The sequence below is a fragment of the Chiloscyllium plagiosum genome, chromosome 36 (assembly GCF_004010195.1).
Source record: "Chiloscyllium plagiosum isolate BGI_BamShark_2017 chromosome 36, ASM401019v2, whole genome shotgun sequence".
Taxonomy (NCBI): Eukaryota; Metazoa; Chordata; class Chondrichthyes; order Orectolobiformes; family Hemiscylliidae; genus Chiloscyllium; species Chiloscyllium plagiosum.
The window spans coordinates 9,418,341-9,440,390 of record NC_057745.1 but is presented as its reverse complement, the minus strand read 5'-3'; the positions used below and the strand labels follow the sequence as shown (position 1 = coordinate 9,440,390).

At 38.6% G+C, this 22,050-nt stretch overlaps 1 protein-coding gene across 3 annotated transcripts in view; it reads left to right on the top strand.

Annotated features, from left to right (window-relative positions):
• ticrr (TopBP1-interacting, checkpoint, and replication regulator) overlaps positions 1 to 22,050 on the top strand; it is a 47,291-nt gene that overhangs the window by 22,538 nt on the left and 2,703 nt on the right. For 2 of the 3 annotated variants that reach the window (XM_043677253.1, XM_043677252.1), the window contains exons 11-21: positions 2,978 to 3,060; positions 4,551 to 4,775; positions 6,439 to 6,526; positions 7,432 to 7,513; positions 10,282 to 10,419; positions 10,921 to 11,011; positions 11,150 to 11,214; positions 12,091 to 12,243; positions 14,104 to 14,228; positions 14,791 to 17,812; positions 19,536 to 19,658. In XM_043677253.1, the coding sequence (XP_043533188.1) occupies positions 2,978 to 3,060; positions 4,551 to 4,775; positions 6,439 to 6,526; positions 7,432 to 7,513; positions 10,282 to 10,419; positions 10,921 to 11,011; positions 11,150 to 11,214; positions 12,091 to 12,243; positions 14,104 to 14,228; positions 14,791 to 17,812; positions 19,536 to 19,658 (4,195 nt within the window). Of the gene's footprint in view, positions 1 to 2,977; positions 3,061 to 4,550; positions 4,776 to 6,438; positions 6,527 to 7,431; positions 7,514 to 10,281; positions 10,420 to 10,920; positions 11,012 to 11,149; positions 11,215 to 12,090; positions 12,244 to 14,101; positions 14,229 to 14,790; positions 17,813 to 19,535; positions 19,659 to 22,050 lie in introns of all 3 variants that reach the window. The other variant, XM_043677254.1, reaches the window with a different exon arrangement.

The following is a 22,050-nucleotide window of genomic DNA, read 5'->3' as shown; positions in this document are numbered from 1 at the left end:
ATGGTGTGTCAGGGATCCCAGCAATGGTGCATACATCCACCTGTGGCAAGTGGAAGAATTTAAAGAACTGGGCACTGGGAGGGGCATGGTTATTTATATTTGTTAATTCGTTCATGTGGGTGTCACTGCTTGGCCAGCATTTATTGCTCGTTCCTTACTGCTGTTTGAACTGATTGGCATGTTAGAGCCATTTCAGAAGGCATTGCTGTGGATCTGGAGTCATATAGGCCGGACCAAGTAAGGATGACAGCATTTCCTCTCAAGGATATTAGTGAACCAGATGAGTGCAGCAATCAACAATGATTAGATTTCACCATCTACTATGGTGGAGTTCAAACGCGTGTGTTAGTATGAATCTTTGGATTACTAGTCCAGTGATAATGGCACTCTGCCACTGGCTCTCTAAACGTGCATAGGTAATGTGGTGATTTTGGAAAGATAACATGAGAAACCCTTGGAAACTTGTCAAAATTGACATCTAACCAGTTTCTTATAAAGTTCAGCCTCTCATTTGCAACCCTGATTAGACAATAACATATGTGCTTACCTTTTGGAGTGGTTTTCTATGTGAAATTCTGGTTCGGAGCCTTCCCAGCTAAAGCATTCTTGTTCAGGCTAGCAATCGATGCCTTCAACAACAGGCAGGATTGGTGTTGAAACCGTATCCTTTTTTTGTTTGACTGCATTTCCCTACAATCAAAGTTTCTCCAGCTACTTTGACAGCTCCTGAGCAAAAAGTGTATTATGTAAGTGAACTTGGAGACATGGTACCAAGTGAGTGGGCAAGTGTTCAGGTTGAGTCAGGATTGATGAGGGAGTGGGATCAGTGTGGGTTTGAGGATTGGCTGGACAGGAGGAAGAGTTGGGTCAGGTTGCTTGGGTTCTGGTGGTATGAATTGAGGCTTTTGGGTTGTGGGTCCAATATAGGGATATTGCAGCAAAATATTAGATTCTAAGTCTCTTGCAGACTCGGGTTTTTTTTGGCAGGTAACAAATATAAGGTAATTGAACCTGTGGAAGTTTCAACAACTTAGGAAACTTCTGTAGAGTCTGTGCACTGAATATATCACAAGGTCCCAATACATCTTCTGAGTTACACCCAGTTGCTCACAATCTTGAAGGTCTGACCATGATCTTAATGATATTTTTACTAAAGTTTGTGAGAAGATTTGTAGCTCGGGTGCTCGTTGCTGTGGTTCTGTTCGCCGAGCTGGAAGTTTTTGTTGCAAACGTTTCGTCCCCTGTCTAGGTGACATCCTCAGTGCTTGGGAGCCTCCTGTGAAGCGCTTCTGTGGTGTTTCCTCCGGTATTTATAGTGGCCTGTCCCTGCCGCTTCCGGTTGTCAGTTTCAGCTGTCCGCTGTAGTGGCCGGTATATTGGGTCCAGGTCGATGTGTTTGTTGATGGTGTTTGTGGATGAGTGCCATGCTTCTAGGAATTCCCTGGCTGTTCTTTGTTTGGCTTGCCCTATAATGGTAGTGTTGTCCCAGTCAAATTCATGTTGCTTGTCGTCTGCGTGTGTGGCTACTAGGGATAGCTGGTCGTGTCGTTTCGTGGCTAGTTGATGTTCGTGGATGCGGATCGTTAGCTGTCTTCCTGTTTGTCCTATATAGTGTTTTGTGCAGTCCTTGCATGGGATTCTTTTTACTAGATAAGACACTAGTTAGTTCTGTACTGCTTGGGTTTGATGTCATATGAAATGCTACTAACTTCAGAGGGCAGGGTAATTTTTAAAAAATGCTGGGATGCATTAGGCATATTTAGCACTTTTACAGTGTTTCACAGATGTTATAAATACTTGAAGTGCATTTAATCAAAATTGGAATATCTGTCTCTCTTTTGGTATCCTTCAAATTTTTGATGTACTCTCCATGGAGCAGATACTGGAGATGCTGGTCATGGACTTGAGCATATCTGTGTTTTAGAAAAAGCCAGCTATTGGACCATTTGTTTTGCATTGATGTATGACTTGTTATGGTCTTAGGGGGACAGAAAAACTGAAGCCTCCAATTCTCTTCTCAACTGACTAATATGTGTGATTTACTTTTTGAGAAACTGGATGTGTTTCTCTAAATCTCGATAAAACTATGGTCATTTAAAAAAAATTACAGCAGCAGACTTGTGTGGGTTAAACACAGGATTGTTTATTTACACTAAGCCTGAATGATCTGACACTACATCAACCATACTCTAAATTCTGCAATTGCATCACTCTAGTGCATGTTTACGGTTTTTAAATCAAAAAGGAAGTTAGCAATTCACATCTTTAAGAGTCCAGTAAAGAAGGAATCATTTTACTATTCTTGACTTGTACTTCAAATAGGTGGGATGGAATATCTGGGTTAATTCTGATGAAGGACTTTTGCCTGAAACGTCTAATTTCCTGCTCCTCGGATGCTGCCTGACCTGTTGTGCTTTTCCAGCACTCCTCTGATCTAAACTCCGGTTTCCAGCATTTTCAGTCCTCACTTTTGCCTATCTGAGTTAATTGTTTAGCACCCTTCATAGAGAAGGCTGTTCAGTTCATGTAGACAGACTCTTGTGACTGCTGTGTCAGGAGGTTCAGTTTCTTTCCCAGGTGAAATTGGAGTGTTGGAATCAGGCTTAAAGGCTCTTTAAAGTACATTTGAGCACTGTTCTTGAAAGGCAAAGGTAGTATGGCCTTTTTGTACAGCAGTTTTGTCAGGGAAGGTAGCTTCCCATTATGATCGATGTCTGAATTTTCCAGCCACTTGGGCTGTTTTGAAGTTGCAATAGTCATCTTAGCAGTCATCTTATTAGTTCATCAGTGTCCTTTCTTTTAATAAATAATGACAGTTCCAGAAGCTTCTGTCAGCGCGCAATCCATGTTTAGGATTATGAATGTGACGTGCCTGAAGTGTGACACTGGTTTGTAATAGGAGTTTAAATGTATTTTAATAGTACATTAGCAAGTCAAATACTTTTTCTAAAGGTAATCACTTTGTTTTTGATTACAGATGACAAATTTGCTGCGCATCATATCTCTAACAAAAGACACCACCTTTCTTGCCAAATTTCTGGAAGAAGAGATCTTAAACCCGTAAGTTTAAAATAATCATCCAGTCTAAACATGTTACCTTAAGACTGTGCTTATGTTCTAAATGTCCTGCATGCTATTTCAATTGATGGGAATCTTTCCCTTCCATTTTCTCGGGGATTGTACATTTAAAATAGGCTAAGCTCAAACGTTTTCTCAGAGTCGTGATTCTTTGGAACTCTTCCTGAAAGGGTGGCGGAAGCAGAGTTTTTGTGTAAGTTTCAGACAAGTATTGGCAGAACAGTGGCTCCGTTGTTAGCACTGCTGCCTCACAATGATGGGGACCCAGGTTCGATTCCAGCCTTGAGTGACTGTCTATATGGAGTTTGCACGTTCTTTGCGTGACTGCATAGGTTTCCACTGATGTTCAGATTTCCTCCTACATTCCAAAAGTGTGCAGGTTAGGTGGATTGCCCATTCTAAATTGTCCATGGTGTCTAGGATGTGCAAGTTAGGTGAATTAGCCATGGTAAAATAGGGGTCTGGGTGGGATGCTCTTTTGGAGGGTCAGTACAGATTCGATGAGTCAAATGGTCACTTTCCACACTGTAGAGATTCCACAATTCTAGATAATTCTTATTAAGCACAGTGTACAAGATTGTTGGGGTTAGATGTAAATTTGAGATTACAATCAGATCTTATTGAATGGAACTTATCACTTATCAATTTTATATCTCTGTGACCTGGTGCTTTTCTATATTGTGCCTTTATCCAGTGGGTCAATGGAGATAAGGAAACCACCTCAATCACACATTTGATTGAATTAAATCAATATAAAATCTTGGCCCATATATTCTATAGTCAGTTTAGGAAAGGATATGACCATTGTGGCTGCATCACTTCATATATTCTACTTTTCTTATCTTTGGAAAAAAATGTTAAATTCAAAGACTTTGATGTAGGAAATATTAATGTTGTAAAATCATTTGTATTGTATAATATTTCAAAGTCTGCAATGTTTGTAGCACATTATTTATTATTTTATTTGGTGTGTCCTCTTAGGTTGTTATTAGTTGTGTTGTAGATTCGCAGCATAAGAACAGTCTGTTTGCACTTTGCTTTCCCACCATACACTTTAATATTACATTTAAAAGAGTTCACTTTTCCATTCGGGAAGTACACACAACCTTTTAGGTTTGGAAGGGGAACTGCTGGAGTTCAAACTCTAACCACATTTTTCACAAAGTACTTTAGTCCACTATATCAAAATATTAAACCTGCCTTGAGGAATAATAGGAATGATATTGAATGGATATGGAGTGTACATTTGTAATTTAGTGGGGAAGTTGGGAGTGGAGTATTTTTAGATATATTTTGTTCGATATTTAGTTATAGTCCAGCATAAATCTGTTAGTTGGATTTTACTTTTGCAGAAAATTGTGTACGATTAATGACTGGATGGAGCAAATCGCATTTGGCATCTTCTTTTCTCTGTTATTCTTTTAATGTTATATTAACTTGATTCAGGTAATTTTAATCATATTGCTTTTCAGGTATTTGCTTACAGTGCCAAAGATATTGGGTGAGCTATACTATGGATTAGGACAGAATGTCCCAGCACAACTGGCAGCAGTGCTTCCTGCTGACTTCTTGAGTGATGAGTCCATGAGCCAAAACACAGAGTCACCTGACATGCTGGTGGCCATTGAAGCAAACTTTGGAAGTTGTGAAGGAGAGCAGTTGGAAGAACTACGTACAAGATCATCTCAAAAGAGAAGGTATTGGAGTCTTGTTTCTTTTCCTGTTTGTCTTTCTGCACAAAAGGATTTGTAATCTCAAATTGCTTGAACCATGACGAACACCATTATAGGTCTGTGAATGAACAGCAAGAGAACATATTGGAAATACTGTGTCACAAAGCTGGTCCTTTTTTCTCAAGGATACTGTGTCCTTGTTTTTTTTCCAGAGGGGTCGTAAACAGGCTAAACTGTGACATGGCTGAATTTGGTATAGAGCAGAAAGGTCTTTTGTTTATACGTAAACAGATTAGTCTTTAGGCTCAAGCTTTTGTTTTTAGAAGTAACCTGTACAAGTCAAGGGATGTGGCCAGCTCTCTAGCTGAGCAGTTTAGTCCAGAACTAGTTTAGGGAGTTCAACTTTGGACTGTGTGAAGAAAGGCTGCTAAACTTTTTCTCCTTCTGCCCTTCTCACTTCAACTTGTAAGCCTTTGTTTCATTCTTACTGTGTTTAAGGGGTTTGCTTATTGGGGCTGTTGCGTATATTCAGAACAGCGTAATTAAATCTAGTTTGGGTAGACTGAGTTCTGTAGGTGTTCTTTATTCTGTTCATTGTGTAATTTTGTGAATAAATTTTTGTCTGTTTTAAAACCTGGTAGTCAACCTACCTAACTCACTCCGGATAATTTTCACTGTACACATAGTGAAACAAATTGCAAAGTTATGGTCTGGGCTGCCTGCTTAAGAATGTTTTTAAATGATCTGGCCTAGTCCATAACAACTGACTAGGGTAGGTGACATCAGAGTGAGAAACAGTGTTAGCATTTCAGCTCAATAGGATTTTATCAGTGTATCCAGGGCTTTGCACTTTTTTTTCCCCCCAGATTTCCAAAAGCTGCAGTATTTTGCTTTTGTGTTCTACTGCATATACAATCCCAAATTCTAAATATCATTCTGATCAGTGTTGTATTTTTACTCATTTTAACTGAGTATCATGACAACCTTTCATACCTGTACTAATTTTACATGACTAAAATTCTAGTGGGCAGCATTGAGGTAAGATGTGTGGAGGCCTTTAGCTGTGTGTTTTCCAGCATGATATTTGATGGCTATAACAATAACATTTGTCATGTAAGTGAGGCGTGAATGCAATCACACAATAACATTGAAAACCATATAGGCTGACACTTTAATATAGTATTGGATGCCAAATTTCATTGCTTATGGAGTATTGTTGGGATGTTTTGAGGACATTAAGGCTATATGAATCATTTTAAATTTATATTGTGCTGCGTAGATCATAAAATAACAAAGTATTTGTTAGTGTGAGCTACATGTCCACTTTGTTCCACCTAGAATTTAAATATTCCTCTGTCCCTCTCAGCCACATCTTGCAGTATGGTGAAAGGGTGACATTTTGGTTATTACTTGATGCTCAGCTTTTGTCAAATTTGACAGATCAATTGATTAAAGCAGTGCCTTTTACTGAACAGTGCTGCTGTCAGATTGAATGTCCTGTGTCAAATTTTAAGATTTATCGATCAAAAAACTTCAATTCTCTGAAAGAAACCACATTTACTTTCTGCAATTTAGATCACCAGCACAGACTATGGTTTGAACCAATGAGTTAAAATTATAAAATGAATGTTTAGTGTAGTAAATGTCAGCATTCAAGAACCAGTTCTGTTCAAATATTGTCTTTTAGGAGCCTTCGCTTGACAAGGCATCGGAGCATATCTGAGGTTTCTCATAATCTGCGACAAATTCAAATACCAAAGAAATCTGTGGAACTGGTAAGTTTGTTTGGGGGTGGGGGGAGGACTGTGTGATCAGAACTGAGGTGGGGGAGTAGTAGTGGTTTTGGGGAAGAATAGATACAGCTGAAAGTGTAGAGCTTAGTGCTTCTGCTGTTAAACATTATTGTAATAAATATTCTCATAAGGAAAAGTTTACTTTTAAAGAACAGCCTTGACTTCTAGAGCAAGACTAACTGAAAACAAAAATTCCCTTCTTTCCTGTAGTTAACTGATGTAAACCTTGGCGCACTTAGAAAATGAAATGTTTTTTGTGCTTTAATACAGTGTAACTATCTCAATGTTCAAGATTTAAACATTGTAGACGAGGCCTAACCAATTTTTTTTGCATAACTGCTTTGTTTTTGTGTGCTGTCTCTGTTAATAAACCAAGAAACTCTTTTCTTCAAAACAACTGTCTAAACTTTTCCTACCACTTCAAACATTCTGCATATGCACTCTACCTGCATCCGGGTAGAATTGTGTTCTTTAGCTTTCATTGCCTTATCTAATTTTTCCAAACTAAAATCGATCAGCTCAAAGATGGTAAATTTTATTTGATAATCTCACTAGTTCATCTGTCTTTACAAAGTTTAATATCATCATTGATTAGATACATTGTAAGACTATATTTTGCACTTGTCCTGTGCTGTAGCTATCTAGAAAAAGAATTTCATAGAATCCACTTTTCATTTGTATTATATTACGTTGTTTAAACCAAAAAAATTAAATCATTATTTGGGTAATATATCCATTATTAGTTTCTGGCTTGAAAGAAATTTTAGAGGAACTGCTTGAAGTAACTTTACAAATGTAAAATATGATGAATATCTTGTGATTTGTGTGGAAAGTTGGAACATAAAAGTCTAGCTGGAAATTATACTAATAAAATCTGTTTATTGTAGCAGGAAAATTTACAGTCTCGCTTCCCCATTGCTATTGAACACCCAGTATTACCTTCATTACCTTCACAAAAGGAATTACAAGGTACAATTTGCTAATATTTATGTTGTGCTGAAGCGTTAATGATTAAATATATATTTAGTTTTCTTCACTGAGTATTGAACCTATTGGTTACAGAGAAGCTAATACCTTGCTTCAGTCATAACTCTGCCATTTGTTGATGTGCCCATTTGTGAGTTGTTGCAGTGTTCGCTAATTTGAAATGTCTGAGGCAAATATAACAGGATTTATTGAAAACTATTGCTGTTTATTTCCTTTTTTGTTATGTAGCTTCAATAGTCTAAACATGGCATTTTACCAGCTGTAGCGTACTGATCCCTTGGTTCAGCATCCCCTTTTAAAAGTCCTTCACAGCCTCACTTCACTGTATTATGTCTGACTAGTTTTGTTTGGCATCTGTCATTTGCTCCACTGTACCATTGCACCGTATTTTGATGCTGCTAGAACAATGCCAGGTAGGAATTTTAGAATTTGGACCTAAGCGTAATGCATGTCCAAATCAGGATCTCCTATATCTGGGAGAATTCATAGAGGAAGAAGGAGTTTTTTTTTTGTGAGCTTGATGAGGTGCTGCAGTGCAGTCCGTAGGTGATCTGCACGGCAGCTGCATTGTGGAAGAAGTGGACAGTGAATTCAGAGGCAAGGACATCAATTGCTTCACTACAGTACTGATGACAAATTGCATCGGTAAAGGATGGCTTGTTCTATGGAGATGTTAAATTGAGGGTTCATCTCCCTGCTGAGGCAGATATTTTTTTTAAAATTTCAACATTTGCAGAAGGGCAACGAATTTATACTTGCATTGTCAGCTGTTAAAACCCTCTTTGAAACCCAATCTTTAAACAAGAATTTGGTTTGTTCTAATACTTTTGCTTTATGCACTTCATTTTGTAAAGAAAATAATATTTCTGAGAGTGACATTTGTGACGTTTATTCTATTTATATTGCAGATTCTATGTAAATGTAAATTCTTTTAGAGAGGAACTCCAGATTTTATAAAGGAAGAAGTCTTTGTATAGGGGCAATATAAATTTAAATTAATGCATTTTTGTTTTGTAAGTTACCTATCATAGGGATTTTAGGTAATTACAATTAAGTGGGCTTTTGTTACATCAGAAGAGAATTTAGAGTGATTGTAAACTGGTGCATTCACTTGTTTTCTTTCTATAACGATAGTTCAATATGGAAAATGTTACAATTTGCATTTATCACAGTCAGCATTTTTGAGTCAGTGAGAAATGTATTGTTGGGCATGTAGAAACATATCTTCAAGGAGCAACTGAAAACTTAAGAGATGTTACTTTTCAATTGCTTAAATGTAACTGGTACTGTGTATTATAAACTTAAGACATGCAGACTACCAATGCAATATCAGATAATTGTGTTTTCCAAAGTTATTCTCAGGATTTGAGAGCATTCCCAATAAAAATTCTGAAATCTGATGTACTTCAACAAATCTTGATATATTACCTTGGTTGTCAACAAGTGCTCCTGAGCATAGCTGACTGTGCACCAAGGAAGGCCATTAAAGAGAAACAAAAACTGTTACAGGGTATCATTCTCAACTTCTGGATACCCTGATGTGCTTTGCAGTCAATAATGTACTTTTGATGTATAGTCAGTATCATGGTGGCTCAGTGGTTAACACTGCTGTCTCACAGTGCCAGGGACCCAGGTTCAATTTCACCTTAGAGTGGCTTATCTGTGTGGAGTTTGCATATTCTCCCTGTGCCTGCGTGGGTTTCCGCCAGATGCTCAGTTTTCCTCCCTCAGCCCAAAGATGTGCAGTTTCGGTGGATTGGCCAAGCTAAATTACCTGTAATGTTCAGGGATGTGCAAGCTGGGTGGCCTCGCTGTGGGAAATGCAGTTACAGGGGTAGGGAGATGGGTCTGGGTGGAATGCTGCCCCGTGTGGACCAGTTGGGCCAAATGACCTGTTTCCACACTGTAGGGTTCCACACTAATGCCAGGAATGCTACAATCGATTTACTTCACCAATCTGATCACCCGCTGATCTGCTTTAGATGATATTAATTAAGGGATCAGTCCTAGCTAATATACTGGGTAAAATTCCTCTTCTTTGATTCTGAACCACACTGTTCAGCCTCTAAACGTTTTGTTGACAAATATTGGAATTAATTTGGATAGGTGCTTTTGTTTTAGAAAATTGTTTCAGTATCAGTTGGATTTGGAGTGACAGTGAAGCAGCAGAATTCTGCACACTTCAGGGTAGAACAATTGATAGGGACCAAACGCTGTAACTGGCTTTTAAAACTACAGCATTTCATGTAAGCAAATTTCACATAAGGTCCATGGGTTTGCAGTTTGTAGTAATTGGCTGGTAGTAAATTTGAGTTTAGTAACTACAGTAACTGATTGGAAATGGACAAGTTAAAGGAAATTGAATGCTTACTTTGAAATGTTTGTCCCAAAGCAGGATAAAGTCTCAGCTTCTGAGCTAGGTAAGTTTTTAGAAAATAGAAGCAATTATTTCTGTCCATGGTTACTATGAGGAAACATTATTTCAAGTGCCTGTAAATTAATATTTGGAGAGTCATGGATCTGTAGTGGAATATTCTACTAGTAATTATTTTCTGTTTGTGATCAGGTATTTGAGCATTGTTTGTGTGAATGGAAATTTATCCCAAAAGGATTTGATACTTGAAAAGAATATTGGAAAAAAATGCTATAATGTTTGTCCTAGTGTATAAAATAAATTACCAGGAGTTACTTTGTCTAACTTTTCTGGTTGGACATCCTCTCAAGTGACCCTTCTGTTTTTATCTTCATAGAGGTGACAAAAGTGCGAAGGAATCTATTCAATCGGGAAAAATTGTCTCCAAAGAAAAAGCTGAAGATGCCAAAAAGCTACTCTGAATCTGTGGTTGAAGGGGCGAGACACATGCACAATAAAGAAAAAAATAGCAAAGGTTCTTGCTTTCAAAACATATGTTATTTTATGAACTCCATTTCATTTTTCAAAAGAACAGTGATTTCGTATTGATTCATATTGTGACTTTCTGACACTCTAGTATTATATCAGTCAATTCACATCTAGAGATTTCTGACTACTGCATTTGGGTTATTTTCCCCTTACCCTTCCTGATGATCCTTATTATTTGGATACAATCGCAAAGTTGCCTTTAATTCTTTGAAATCTCTGCCAAATGTCACATACAGGCAATGGCAAATTGTTCTCTATCCAAGTTTGATGTCTGTATCTGCTCTTTGTAGCAGAAGCGATTAAATATTCACCAGGTTTGCTCATTTCTTCATTGTCAAAGCCTAGACAATGCTTACACAGATATGAGATCAGCTTAATTTCAAATTTTTGCAGACTGATAATTTATTTTGCTTGAGCATATTTAGTCAAACAGGACCTCATCTAATTTTGTGAAGTGAACAAATTTAACAATGTTTTCACCTTTTAGGACATCGGAAATTACTGACCAGGAAGGTGACTGAGACACCTCTTCATAAACAGGTGTCACACCGGCTCCTGGACAAACAGATTAGAGGGAGGTATGTAACTATATATAGAATTTTTTTGGTGTAATGCATCACTGACATAATTCAAATATGTACTGTAATGAGGGGTAGGTCGTCTTTGGATATATTGGCAACCTGTATGAAAATTACTTTTCATGTCTGTTTCTGCAGATGCTCAGAGGCTGGTTCTGATGTTAGTATTGTTAAGGAATCTCCAGAGAGAGCTCTATCTGCTGGTAAGTATTTGGTTGATGGATGAAGTATTTCATAATGTTCATATTCTTCAACTTCAGCAAATTATCACTTGAATTACCATCAAGTTAAATTTTTCTACTGCTGATTTGCTTTCACTGAAATGAGATATGTGACAATGTTATTTTTCTAAAAGTACAAAGAGAATTATTGGAACGCATTGCCTGAAAAAGTGATAGAAGCAAATTCAATAATAAGAGTTTTGATAAATATTTGGAGGAAGATTTGTAGATCGGGTGAGGGAGAAACAGAGTAATTTAACTGATTGCATCGCTCTTAATTAAGAACAAATGATTTACTACTGAGTTTAAAAAGTGAGTTGTGTTTGGACAGTTGGTTCTGAAGTAGATGATCAAGTTCAGATAACCCATAATACTAGCCATGTGACCCCAGAATATTTATTGTACATCAATCAACTGACCTTGTAATTTGCAATTACTGTAGTGACAAAGGAATACAAAAATTGTGTGAATGTACTACTTTACACGAAAGATTATTCTTCTCATTAATGGAGTTCAGCTTACAGCTTTTATTTAATGTGTTGCTGGAAAAGCGCAGCAGGTCAGGCAGCATCCAAGGAGCAGGAGAATCAATGTTTCGGGCATAAGCCCTTCTTCAGGAATTATGCCCGAAATGTCGATTCTCCTGCTCCTTGGATGCTGCCTGACCTGCTGCGCTTTTCCAGCAACATATTTTCAGCTCTGATCTCCAGCATCTGCAGACCTCACTTTCTCCTCATATATTTTGAGCATCAACTGAGTGATCACAATTCAAGTCTGTTTTTATTGTGATATTAGTCAGAAAACATTAAATATGAAATTAATTATTCCCTTCCTAATTGTATTTTTTGTAATGTGCAGATTGTATTCTAAGGAGGAGCCCACGCATCAGGAGGGCATCTCTTGCCAAGAGTCATTCTACTTCTTTTTACTCTGGTTCATGCCCAAAGTCTCGGAGTTTGGAGCGAGTACAATCCTTGTCACATATACAAGCAGCAAAAACAAAAAAAACAGGTAAACACTGTTTTTCACTCATCTATGTATGTTCCTGTGACATTGAAAAATGGAAAAGTTTTTATTCATTCCCAGGTCAAAAGTTCAGAAGTTTTTGCATTTGCTAAGGATTTTTTTTTTAAAGAAGCCTCTAATGAGAAGTCTCCCTCTTGAGTTTTGGTTTTAAAAACATTCTTGAATTAAAAATTATTAAACTCTTGATTGCATGTTTTGCATTTGCTTCCCCTCTTTCCTTTGATATGGTTGCGCGTATCTGCTAGCCATTTGTCATCTGTCAACTGTAATGAAATTGTAAGTGTGTGTACTGTACCTTTTGAGAGAGTGAATGCTGTTCTGCACTGAGAGCTTACAAAAGCAGTCTCAGAGTGTACTGGAACATTGAAAAACATGTAGCATTTGGCCGTGAAATAAATACCTGAGTTGGTAGCTGTTTTGACAACAACTTGAATTTAACCAACCAGTTTAAATTATTCTCCAGGATACTAAAACCCAATCAAGTTTGAATTTATTGTTTTGCCAACATTGAACCAAATAAGACAATATGTTGGAAGATATAAAAAAGGCAGGCATTTTGAAAATCAGACAGAGCAACTGTCATCGAGAGAGAGAGACCCAAGACATTGAAACACTCCCTATCAAGGGTAGCTTTTTCACATGAAACATCTTCACAAAAAGAAAGAAGGCTACCCAGAGAGATCTTCAGCTGAAAGAAGAAAGATACTGAAAGCGACAGCTGCTGTATGGTTTTGAAATTAAGTTGATGTAATTTTAATAAGTGTTTTATTTGAACCATATATTGCTACAGAGTTGGAGGCAGGTAATAAGCAATTAAGAGGAAGGAGGGACTTGGAGTTGTGAATCGCTGTTTATTGTTCACTTTTAAAGAATAAATTGATATTATTTTCTTTAAATAGTGGAATGTGGGAGTTCTCTGTCACGCATATTTTAACAGATTACGAGGTGAGGTGAGCTTTTCTGGGTGTTTAGTTTAACTAATAGAGGGGTTCACCGCTATGTTGTAACACAACCAAGAATGCAGATGCTGGGGCTATTTAATAATTGGGATCTCTTCCTGCTTCTATTCTGACCTTGTACAATGTGAAATATTATTAGCAAGAGTCACTTGATCAAGTGGGAGCACTCAGTATACACTGGGTGGTAGAAGATTTTTGCCTCTGAAAATCACTTGGAAAAATTCAATCACAGATGACTGTTTGTTTGGGGTCAAGTCACTTCTGCGTTAGAGAATCTGAGTAGCTGCTTTTCTGATCACAGATTCTGTCTCTCAAGCTGCAATCGCAAATTTCCTATCTCACAAGACAAAGTCTGTGATTGGAGGAGCAGCAAGACAGGAGAGAGGGAATCTGTTGTTGGGGCAAAACTGCAGTATGTCCAGCCCAACAAGGTTGATAAGTAACCTGAGATGGAGCTTGGCGAGATCTGCTCCAACTCTGGATCTCAGCCTGAGGGATAATGCAGGAAATGGCATTGAGGTAAATTATCCATGATCTAGTTGAAAGGTAGAGCAGTCTCAAGGCGTAAACAGCTTACTCCTCTTATTGCTTATGTTCCTGCCTCAAATAGTTCAGGTGGATGTTGGAAAATAAGGTTAAATAATCAAACAGCATAGCATTTTTAGTGAAAACCAGATTTGACCTCAGAATCAAGACTCCTGAAATAAAAGTTGGTAAATAGTCTTAACTATAGCCTAAACATTACTTGCATGTAAATTAATGTATGTATTGGGTCAAAGCATTAGATAAATACAAATCAATAGTATTGTAAAATTGGTGTTAAAACTTTGTATCTGCCAAAAGTGAATCTGTCTGCTCGATAGTAACTTAATCCCTCTTTCTTTAGACAATCAAAACATCCAGTCTCCAAATCTGCTGCTTTTTGGTGCTGTGCTTGGACATCTCAGTCCGAAAGAGAAGCAGTCATCAAAGGGCTGTTGTTCAGACTCTGAGAGCTTATCTGCAGTTCAGGTATGATTGAACTTAAATTATATTTGGGGAATACAAGACAAAATCAGATATATTATTGAAAGAAAATAAATGAACAAAATAGACTTGTTCTTTCACCCCATCCATTTTGTAGTAGAAACGGATTATTTACTTTGAAAGTTTGAGTTAAAAATTTGATTCAGAAGATCATTGTCTCCTTTCTGTGAATGAAATAAATTGGAAGCTTAGTGCCTTTAATGTAAAAATGATGCAGATACTGGGGGCTTGGATTAGGTGCCCCATTGAGTGCAAGATGTTACTAAAATGGAGTGCATTGAAAATTGTCGTAAATGTTAGATTCCATTAGTATACCTAACCTATTGATATTGCAAAGAAAAGCTAGACGATAAACCTTTGAGTTGCTAGCTTAGTTTGCACATTATTAGCAGTAAGGATATTGATTAAGAAACATTTTAATTCATCAGTATTCATCTGGTTAGCTAGTATTTTTACACTTATTGACTTTTTGTGAAAATCTAGGATTAATGAACTGTTGGACTTTTGAAATAATAGTTTACTAACTTTGTGCTTTAACTTCCGTCAGACTCCAAAACTTACTCCCGAGAAACATCTGATCTCCCCAGACAAGAGCAGAGTCATACAAAAGTCCCCACTAATATCCCGCTATTTGACACACAAGAAGGGTGTAAGCATCTCCAAGAGCCCAACAACAAGATTTAGCACCATTAATTACGCAAGTAAGGAATCTTCACCATGGAAATTGATAACCGATTCATACTTTCAGTCACCTAGGCGAAGTGAGCGTCTGAATAAAGAAACACCTAACAAAAATAAGTCAACTTGGAAAATGGAAGTTCAGTCCCCATTTAAATCCCCTGACATGGTGAGTGGCCATTTGATGTCATCACCTTATAAGGACCATTCACCAGTTAAATTGTCTTCCAGACGGAGTGAATGCTTAATGTCACCTTGCAGAAATAGTTCAACTGTAAATGTTTTTTTTGCACCTTCAAAGACTTTAGAATTGGTTTCCCAAGTAAAAACACCAAGGAAATATTTATCCCTATTAAACAGTCAAGAAAAGATATCAAGAAAGCGATCTCAATCTTATTCGGTTAATAGTTTGATAAAAGATGAATCATCAATTCCATGTACACCACATAAAAGAAAGTTGAGGAGATCAAAGTCTGAAGATTCATTCATCTCTCACACTGCAGTAAAATGTTCTGTAGTTTCTCCACCAAAAGTATCCATGTCAAAACTTTGGAAGAGGATTGCTGATACTTCATGCTTACCAGATCAGGGCAGATCTTGGAAATCAAATGAGAGCACATCTACACAGAGGAGTAGCTGGGAAGCCAGTTTTCAAACACCGCTGAAAAGCTCAGTGACAACGAGATCAATGCATAACATACTTACACCAGATAGACTCAATGCAATGCAGTCTAAAAGTCCAGTAAGAACAAGAGTTGGATTTCATGTCACCCCATCAAAATCTAAGATGAAGACACCACCAAATTGTACTGTAACACCACCTCAAAACTTGGTGCGGACACTATCAGTGTTCAATGAAACACCATTAAAATCGAAGTTGAAGACGCCATCAAAATATACTGGATCACCACCCAGAAGCCCAATGAGGACACGATCAATGTTCAATGTTACACCAATCAAGTTTGAGTTGACTGATCTTTCTAAACATCCTGGAACACCTCCACAACCCAAATCACCAAGAAAAAAGACTGGGCTTAATGTTGCACACTCAAATGTTGATCAAACGATGTCAAAATATAATTCAACACCACCTAAAAGCCCAACTGCAACATTGTCTCCACAGACATCTAGCTCAACATCTACACATCTCAAAACCTCAAGAAGAAATTCTGACCTTAGCATTATAACTTTCAAACATGACCTAAGTACACTGTCTAAATCTAAGTCAATCCTGTGTGCATCACCCAAACCAGAATCTATGATTGAAGCAGATGTTGAATCAGTGAAAATGCCAGGAAAGCTTGCCACCTCTATGACCAGATTAGACCAAATATTAAAAACCCCAGAGAAAGATAGGAACACAACTTGCAATGTACAGAGAAATACACCAAAGATTGTGAAGACATTTGGTGAGGCGAGTCATGTCTTGCAAGAATCCAACTTGTGTGAGAGTATACCACAAATAACATTTGAAATTTGTGACACCAATGAAAGCTCTGTATCCAATGAAACCATATCTAACAGTCGGTCTGCAGCAATGAGTGATAACTCTGGGAAGGACTGTCTTAATGCTGTTGTAGGATTAAATACTTCAAATTCCTTCCTTCACTCTTCTCAGAACATAGGTTCTGAACCTGATTTCAGTGTCAATTTGATAAATGAGAGACTGAATTCATCTTTGGATAGAGCAACAGATGCTGGTGCAGCAAACTCTCCAGTGAAGTACAGTAAAGACATATCTCAGGTTAGGCTCCTACAAAGTGAAAGCTCTGGCTTGAAAATGAAGTTTGCTGTGCTCAGAAAAGGGTCTGATTCCAGTGTTTCTAACTCTGTAGTTACTACTGACATTCCCTTGCTTCAAACAAAATCCACATCTTATGAATTCCGCTGGACTCCAGACAGGAGACAGAGACTAGCAGCAGCACGGCAACAGATACCTGACTTTCCCACGAAAATCTCAACTCCAAAGGGTCGGAATTGGCCACCAATGCCAACTTATGAGGTTGAGCTGGAAATGCAAGACTCTGGACTTCCCAAACTCCGATTCAAACGGACCAATTCTAGTACAGTGACTAGTCCACAGCTGGAGCAATCTGTCACCAAAAGTAATGGCAGTCCCTCCTCCATGTGTGTAAAGAAGGATGGATGTGAAAGCCCATTAGATGAGAGAAATGCACAGCGCTGTGTTAAGCATTCGGGAAAAATGGACGGAGGCCATATATCTCCATCATTTTGTTTCCATTATTCCCACAATACTCCAGCAAAGGCTACACCCAGAAAAGGTGGGGTCCAGACTTTTATTTGCCAGTCATATACACCAACCCAGTGCTCCTCTAATGCTGCTTCTCCGTCTCAAGTGGATTTAGGATTGGTCCCTTGGACACCTTCTCCCAAACACAAAGCGAGACATTCTCAAACACCAGATGCTATCAAAAACTGGCCACGGAAGAAGAAGGCAGCCACAACCCCACTTAGTGCAAAGCAGCAGAAAGGAGAGAATACAATTATACAAAATGATGATAACTTTTACACAGAGAACGACAGTAACAAAATCATGCCTTTGGAGGAGATTGATATGGAAGGAGTATGTAGGTTACAAGATAATTCCCCTACCATTGAATGGGACGAAAGGTTTCCAAATAGTCCAAAGGAAAATTTTGGCCTTCGGTCGAGGAAACGAGGGCATAATTTTATCTCTACCACATCAGAAGAGGGAAAGGAAGCAAAAAGACCAAGGGAGGCAAACTTCAGAACAACTACCTCTTCATATACACAGTTTGCTTTGGAAGAAGTGCAAAAGGAACGGTCTTCACCTAATTCTTTCTCTCGTTTCTGTAATACCTTCACATGCCAGCGTTCAGTTGAAGATGAGAAGATTTTCGATAGTCCAGGTGATTCTCCTACTTTAGTTCACTTTCCCAAAATTGTCAGTTTGATAAACATTGTACCATACCTCAATTGCTATTAGCTCTTTTGTGAGGGAAATTAATGGAAATACGACACCGATAGCTTAATCATGAAAAAACAATTCTTTTGACATCATGTCTATTAAAAATTGTGGCTGGTTTGTTATGTTTAACTAACTGTTGATTTGTCTGTTTTGCTGGAAGTTAGGAATTTGCTTGCAAGTTTGCACTTTTACTGAAAATCAGTATATTGACAGAATATATCTAGTCCTATCCTAAAACATCAGTATGGTCACACTTAATTGGTTATAATATAGTAGCATGATGCTTATTTTGTAACTAAAATTCTTTTAGTTGAGTATGGTTACACTTGAATAAAGTCTTCAGGACAATTCTGGCTAGCTACAGAGAAAACATTTTGCTGTTTTGGAATTTGTTTAAATTGATCTTTTGTTGTAAAACTTGGAGATAGGGTGTGGCTGGAAATTGATTAGAAACTAAAATCATAAGGAAGATCTGGGACTGTGTCTCTAAATATTTCTCTATTTCTGCTTTTCCATGGAATCTTTGACGAGAGAGGATTCTGATTTGCAAACGTGATTTATGAACATGATCCCATACAAGGGTTTAGTTTTAAAGACTTGGCATATAAATATTTTCTGTACTTAGGAACAGCTGGTTTACGTTGTCCTACATTGTATTCTGACTTATGTACAAGTCGACTTGTGAACAGACCCAGGGATTGCCTGACTTGTGATCTTCTCGAAGTGTGTGTGTTTGCCAAGCAAACAGTGTGCAAGATGATTCAGAGGTATGAGTTCCTGTGGAGGTTTGATGCAATAGGAAAAGGGCAAATTGCAAGTTAAGTTTGTGGAATAAGGTACAACTAATTGTGATCATGATATGGAGGTGCCGATGTTAGACTGGGGTGGATAAAGTTAAAAATCACACAGCACCGGGTTATAGTCTAACAGATATATTTGGAAGTACAAGCTTTTGGAGCGCGGCTCCTGTTGGACGATAACCTGGTGTTGTGATTTTTTTTTTTAACTTCATCTAATTGTAGTTCATATCAACTTTGACCAACAGCAAATGAGCAAATAGAGCTCAGTGCCTTGGTAACTGTTCTGATCACTGTAATGTAGATTACAGTAGTGCAGCTGTCTTTTTATTCATTTAAGGGATGTGACTCACTGGCAAGGCTAGTATTTATTGCCTGTAAAAGTGTGATGAGGTGTCTCATGAATTGCTGCTGTCTATTTGGTACCACAGAGTGCTGTTAGACAATGAGTTCCAGGATTTGACCTAGCAACAATGAAGTATTGATAATATAGTTTTAAGTCAGTGTGGTGTATGATTTGAGGGGGCTTGCAGGGGTGATGTTTCCACGCATTCGCTGCCTTTGTTATCCTAGATGATGATGATCATGGGTTGGAAAGTTCTGTTGAAGCAACGTTGGTGAGTGGCTGTATCTTGTAGGTGTTTCTTGACTAACTCGAAGCATGTGGGTCGAGTGCATGTCCTTTGAGCAATAGGCAGAGATGTGCCACTGTAGTTCAGTCACAAGCCCAAATAACATTGTTTACTTTTTTTTGTGGTTTGGGGTAGAAAAGCTTGCACGGAGTTGTGAAAATGTATCCCATGAGCTGTCTTAGTAGAGCAGCTGCTTTTTACCAGTGATTGTAATGCTTTTATTTGTGTTCTAAAGCTGGAACATCACCAAGCTGTAAAGTTAAATCAACCCTGTCTGCTAGCAGCCTGTTGGCACTCACTCAGTCACCTTTGTTGTATACTGGGAGAACGCCTGCAAAGAAAAGATCTGGTACAAGAGGTAAAGTTCAGACTTTTTATCATATTAAGTGTAATATCTGATTATTATTTCTTTAATAGTTTTATGAATTACATTAGCATAAGCAAATGGAAAGGCCTGGGATGAAAATCGCTTGCTTTAAGTTGTTTGCCATTTATTTAAGTTGTGTGCATCAACATTTCATTGGTTAGATCTGCCTGATGGTTTATCTACCTTGTTTTGAGTATGTGCAAATTTTAACACATCAAATGGGAGCCAAATTGTATAATTCAGTTCCCATTTATCATTGTCAACATGGCAAATGTAAGCTATTGGAATAAATTAAACTTATTTTCTTGTTTTGGGTTCCTTTTGATATAGGCTGTATGCCAAATTATGCTGGTAGTCCAACACTGCTGTCATGGTCTTTCTTTAATCTCAGCTCAATGTTATAACAAATCAGGCAATACTTTTTCAATGAAAAGTTATGTCTTAAATGTTCCAATGCAGTGTCTGTCTGTCTCTCTCGCTCTCGCTGTACCTGTTACATTTACAAATCATTTATATAAATGACAAAAAGCAGTGGATCCATCACCAATCCTTGCAGCACACCACCCCGGTCACAGGCATCCAGTCAAAAAAGCAATCCTCCACCACCACCCTCCTCTGTCTCCTACTTTCGAGCTAGTTATGAAGCGCCTGGGAGTGTTGCCAAACAAAGACACATTAGAGTGCAGTTTCATAATTCGTTGAAGGTGGAGTTGCATGTAGACAGGGTAGTCAAGGCATTTGATATGCTTGTCTTTATTGATCAGTGCATTGAATGTAGGGGTTGATTGGTTTGTGTTGCAGCTGTACAGGACATTGGTTCGGCCACTTTTCGAACACTGTCCAATTCTGGTCTCCGTGCAAAGATGTTGTGAAACTTGAAAGGGCTCAGGAAAGATTTACAAGGATGTTGCCAGGGTTTGAGGCGAGAGGGAGGTGCTTTATAGACTGGGACTAATTTTCCTGGTGTGACATTATAGAAGAATATAAAATCATGAGGTGAAAATGTGTTGCTGGAAAAGCGCAGCAGGTCAGGCAGCATCCAAGGAGCAGGAGAATCAACGTTTCGGGCATGAGCCTTTCAGGAATGCGGAAAGTGTGCCAAGCAGGCTAAGATAAAAGGTAGGGAGGAGGGACATGGGGGAGGGGCGTTGGAAATGCAATAGGTGGAAGGAGGTTAAGGTGAGGGTGATAGGCCATAGTTGGGGTGTGGGGGGAGAGGTCAGAAAGAAGATTGCAGGAAGGTGGTGCTGAGTTCAAGGGTTGGGACTGAGACAAGGTGGGGGAGGTGTGGGCGCAAGTTTTGCATTTCTTGCGGTTGCAGGGGAAGGTGCTATAAAATCATGAGGGGCATGGAAAGGGTGAATAGTCAAGGTCTTTTCCCCAGGATAGGGAAGTCCAAAACTGGAGGGCATAGGTTTAAAGTGGGAAGGGACAGATTTAAAAGGGACCTAACGGGCAACTTCACGCAGAGGGTGGTGTTTATATGGAATGAGCTGCCAGAGGAAGTGGTGGAAACTGGTACAATTACAGCATTTAACAGGCATCAGGAAGGGTACATGAATAGGAAGGGTTAGAGGGATATGGGCCAAATGTTGGATTTCTGGTCAGCATGGACAAGTTGAATTGAAAGGTCTGTTTCCGTGCTGTGTATCTCTAGCTCTCCATTGGCATCACTGGTTTTTGCCCTACTTAAGCTGCAGCAGTCTTTGGGATAGAAACATATGGTGGTGACCTTATGCATCTGCTGCGTTTGTCCTTCTATGTGGTAGAGATTGTGGGTTCAAAAAGTGTGTTAATGGAGGCTTGGTGAGTTACTGCAGTGCATCTTGTAGAGGGAAAATATTAGTCTTTGCTTTGCTTTATTGATAAATGGAGAGAATGTCAATGGTGATGGACAGAGTGCTAATCAAGCAGGCTGCTTTTGTTCTGGATGGTGTCAAGCTTTTTGAGCGTTAGCTATGTACCAATCCAGGCAAATTCAAAGTATTCCATCACGTTCCTGACTTGTGCCTTGCAAATGGTGGTCTGGCACTGGGGAAATGGAAGGAGAATTGACTTTTGCAGAAGTCCTAGCTTCACGGTGGCAACAAGAGCAGTTCAATGTTTTTAACAGGTGCTGTTTAGCTTCTGGATGTTGGTCACCTCCTCAGGGATGTGTTATTGGGAAATTTAGCAATTTTGTATCATTGAGCATAAGAGGTGATAGCTAGATTCTCTCTTGGTTGAGATGATCATTGCCCAGCACTTCTGTGGCATGATTGTTACATGCCACTTATCAGCCCAAGCCTGCATGTTGTCCAGGCTATGCTTCATGTGGACTTTCTGTTGAGTCACAAATGCTTCTGAATATTAGCGCAGTTGTCAGGAAACTTCCCCGTTCCTG